We start from the raw sequence: 4,776 nt of genomic DNA on the forward strand, positions 1-4,776 counted from the left end.
TCTCAGCCTGTCTTCACTTAGGGGAGATGCTCCAGTCCTCCAAGCAACTTTGTAGCCTTCTCTGGACTTGCTCCAACAGTCCCAGGGCCTTATGTTGAGGGCACCAGAACTGCACACAGTATTCCAGGTGGGGTCTCATGGGAGCACAGTACAAGTAGTAGTATCTTTGTTCTCCTATCTTCTAGTTCCATACATACATACATTAACCCCATATATCCAAGCACAAGATTTAGCTAAATATGCCTTTAAATATATGCACTTATACTCCCTGTATTATAAAATAAGCCTTCTCAGGTAATCTTAGTTGTTTATCTGATCTTACCGCAAAAGTCTATCTATGATTCTATGTGTTATGCTGTAAAACCCTAGCACAGTTGTCAGAAGAGCAGCTGACAGAGATCAAGAATGACCTTATAAAACCCAAAGTTCTATCAAACAAATATATCAAGATGAAAGTAAATTCATTTGACTTTCAGATTAAGCAGAAAAAGATATTTTACATAGAATTAGTAACCATGGAGTGAATTAACACACAGAATATAAATGTCTTATTCCCCCAGTAAATCACAGCTTTAGAGTTCCCCTTGCCATGGTGAATTACTCCAACAGCTGCCTTGTCTTCAGTAAAACTTCGCAATTAGCTGAGTAAAATAGAGTCACTTAATCCATAATCTTCATGAAATATGGGCAGAGCGTATAAAAACTGGTACCTTGGGCACTGGCAAAGCAATTTTGCATGCCATCAAGGCACTTAAACATATGCTTCATTGTAAGAAATTTAGGTAGCCCAAGCAATTTATCTGTTTCCTTGTGGCTTCTGCTCAAGACCCAGGCAAAATCAGCCCTAAAGACCTTACAAATTAAGATTGAGAAGGGGAAAAAAAAAAAGAATTTTGCAGGCTTGTACTTTTATTTTTGCTTAATAATAGCAGGTGAATTTCAGATGCAACCAATAGAAGCTACAGTGCTTTTCACTTCAACCTTTGCAGGCAATATTAAATAAGTAAAGATGTAGCTCTGCCTTTAGCAAAACCACTGCTTAACTGGAGAAACAAGTCCCTAATGCAATAGCAACTGACATTCTGGTGGAGACCTCCTAGTTATACTTGCTGATTCCTCTAGGCACCTGACTGTAGTGTACAACAATCTCTAAGGTAGTAAGGAAACAAAGGCCTTACTTTGCACTGATCCAGAGGTGTGTCTTCTGATTCTTGGTAGACAACACTGAAGGATATGCTTTTAGGGTCTGATGAAAAGATCCAGCTAATTGTTAGACCCATCTCTGTGACAGTGATGGGAATGATACTGTAGGTGCTGGATTTAATGAACAGCTCTCTGTTGCTTTCTCCAAAGTTTATGATTTCTTCCACTGTAAGGGGTAATTTGATCCTGTGAGGGAGAAAAATATAATTATTCAAAGAGATCCAATCTACTTACTCAGACAGAAACACTAATCACGGCTTTTTATTTTCCATCTATTTGAGGCAGACTCCACAGCATATTTGGGACAGGTCCACAAGATGCATGAAAATTCAGCCTTGGATGAAGGCAAGAAGTACAGAAAAGATGACTGGTACTTAGCACTTTCACTGCTCTGGCAAATATGGATTTCATTCATTTATTTGTTTCATTTCAACTGAAGAAAACCAGTGCTGGAATAAAGCTGTTCAGAGTCACTACAATAAAAAAGGAGTCTACTGCCATCTACTGTTCTTTTAAAACAAAATTTTAAACAAAAATAGTTGCCTAATTTATTCACCTTTCTAGGTATCATTTATACAGGAAATAGGGATCAGGAGTACAGATGGAATGAATGCGAACAGCAGCTTCGTCTAGGTCTTCCAAAGCACTTAGTACTACCACTTGGTCTGTTTTACCCAAACAAGCTGCATAAAAGCTGATTCAAAATACCTGCAATTAAAAAGGAACCTAGATGATCCTAAAGCCCTGTGTGAGCTGACCTCATTCTGACAGCTATTACAGACTGCAAACAGTGAGGCCCTTAAGCAGGAGAATGCTGCTTACTTTCTTCAGGGGAAACCTGTAATTTCTAAGTGCTGTGGATCTCACCTACATTACCCTAGCTAAACCCAACCTCATCTGTCACTCTGTAGACCAAATAAATTATTTGCAAATCAATGAGCTCAGAGGAAATCACAGTACTGTGATTTTTTTGTCAGCAGCCATCAAAAATCAACACGTTTACCAGAAGATACCATACAATCACCATGATGTTTTGCTGTTCTAGAGTAAGGAGGAGTTCAGTTTCCATACATGACTACAGTGGTTACAGATCACAGCTGATTTATTAGGATAACTATTTTACTCTGGCCAGAGAGGAAGCTTTATATCTTGAGTTTTCTTATGATGCTACTTTTTCCTCTTAGCTGAAGTAACTGCTGGGTGTCTCAGGTGATCTTTGATTTTAATAAAGTAACAATCTTTTTTGATTTTGCCTTACAGCCCAGACGTGATTTTAGTTACTGCTTCATTTACCTGGTTCTCTCCACAGCAACAAGAAGATTGAAACATTGGACTAATTTATCTCCCTCCAGTCAAAAGTTTAAAACCAGAAAGCTAGAACTACAGCCTTCTCTCTAAGCACCCTTCCTGATGACAGCACCTTCTGCCATAAGAATAGGAAAGGTATTATCATGTGATGTGGACCTAAGTCTTTCCTCTCATTCCCCACTTACACTAAAGTTTTGTAGAACTGAAGACAGAGGACCTTGCTCATTGCTGCTGCTCCTCTGTGCTATACTCTCTGTTCCCCCTCAAGTTCTACCATGGCACACAAGTGATCAGATGTTCCAGGAGGCTGCAAGACTTGTGAAAGCATAGCTGATATCTGAGCTCAGCCTTATTCTTTCAGCCTGGTAGTAATTAAACTGTTTGGCTTACATGATTTCTCCTGACTTCAACAAGCAGATTTCAGCATCTTGAGCAACTTGCCACTCTTCAGATTCATCCAAGGTTGAAGAATTACATGTGCTGTTTCTAGAACAAGGGAAAAAAGGAAAATCATGATTCTCTGAGTAGTAGGTGGTCAAACACCATCTGCATGCTGATGCCTTCCTAAAATAAAAATGTTTTGATAGTCCTGATACCAAATTCTAGAATTCTTATTTTGTGCATTCTAGTGATAAACTGCCTGGGCAGAACCACAGTTCTGTTCTGCTCACCACTGTTCACATACAACTGTTCCTATCCTGGTCTCAGGAGCTAAGAGGAATACACACATCCAGAACACCTCTTCTGCAATCGTAAGATAAATTCCCTATTGAGATGCTGACAGATTTTGAAGATTCCCTGGCAGGTGGGAACTTGATGTAGGGCAGACACAAGCAAAACAGTCTGGACTTGCCCCTTACACAAGATTTGCACGGGGATAAGACGTTTCCCTGGATTTAATCTGTGAGATGTTTTACAGAGATATTATCCAGTTCCTTACTCTGACAATGGTACATAAAACATGTTTGATTGCTGCAGAATCACTACCACATAACTTCTTTTCATACAAGAAATGCTGTATTATTCAAACACAAATACACCAAAGAAGCTATTTCAAGATGAAAAAGCAGGATGTCTCCTCCACACCATGATGTGTCCAGGAGAGCAGAAGAAGCAGAAGAACCTGCTATCCACTCCTTACCTCCAAAAGGGTATATGCTTTGGGTGTATCCTGGAGTAGCACCAGCTATGAATTACAGGGCTGGGACACAGAGAGAAGAACGAGTGTGAGAGCCAATAAATAAATGCTGATAGTTTCCAAGTAAGTTGGAGCTTCTCTAATTATACTTGTTTTGATTCTTTGCATTTCAACAGGTTGGTAACTGAGACAATTAGGCTGTCATTCCAAGAAGAAATGCTGAGGATTCTTATAGACAGGGAACCAGCTGGTCAGTTCCTTCCAAAAACCAGTGGAATCTAATAAATGTAATATCATATATGCTTCTGAACCATCAATTGTAATCATGCCCCAAAAGGGCATAATTGCTACATATGCTGTAGGCTAATTTTAAAAAACAATATGCAGTTTAGCATTGTGTTTTAAATCCAATGGAACATTGCCCTACAAGCAGCACTGCTGAGTAGAAGAGCAGGAGAAAATAAGGTAACAACTCCTTCAGCTGGTCATTATACTGTGTCAGCAAACATGTAAGTTAAGTGTAGTGACATTATTGGTAGGAAACAGGAAGAATTTACTGTTATGACTGCAAATTAAACTGCACACTGTCTACACATTTCCTGAAGTCAAAGCACTGTTATCTGCAGAATTTATGTTCTGTTATTCCTATTTTCTTATTACTGTAGCCTCTTGGATAACTTTTGACTTCTTTAGAGTCATACCACTGTTAATACCCGAAAGAAACAGCTGTGATGTGCAGGGAAGACTCAAAGCTGTAACTAAGTTACAACACCTGCCAAACCTAGCCAAAATCTGAGCTATAACCAAACACTACCTGCCAACTGAAATGTAGGAATGACATACTACATGTTGGTCCATAAAGATTAATACAACTCCTGTGCAAATACTTAGCAAGTGATGCAAATAATTTTATTGTTAACTATCTTTATACAACTAGATAAGAAAACTGATTCTGATACGAAACCCTAGAACACTAAACTATAGCTTGAGAACCTATACATATATTTTGCTTGCACAGTGGGAACAGCAAGAGCCTTCATGCTGCAATCCATGGAACTTTCCCTTCCCACCATGATAGCTACACAGCTTTCATTTCACAGCCTTGAATTCATGCAGACCAAGAGAAC

At 39.1% G+C, this 4,776-nt stretch overlaps 1 protein-coding gene across 1 annotated transcript in view; it reads right to left on the reverse strand.

The window, feature by feature from the left end:
- FYCO1 (FYVE and coiled-coil domain containing 1) overlaps window positions 1–4,776 on the reverse strand; it is a gene marked incomplete at its 5' end in the record, with an annotated part of 33,995 nt that overhangs the window by 1,667 nt on the left and 27,552 nt on the right. The window contains 2 exons of the mRNA XM_009071449.1: window positions 1,179–1,389; window positions 2,902–2,997. Coding sequence (XP_009069697.1) covers window positions 1,179–1,389; window positions 2,902–2,997 — 307 coding nt within the window. The remainder of the gene's footprint in view (window positions 1–1,178; window positions 1,390–2,901; window positions 2,998–4,776) is intronic.

The sequence above is a fragment of the Acanthisitta chloris genome, unplaced genomic scaffold (genome assembly GCF_000695815.1).
Source record: "Acanthisitta chloris isolate BGI_N310 unplaced genomic scaffold, ASM69581v1 scaffold8680, whole genome shotgun sequence".
In the NCBI taxonomy this organism is placed as follows: Eukaryota; Metazoa; Chordata; class Aves; order Passeriformes; family Acanthisittidae; genus Acanthisitta; species Acanthisitta chloris.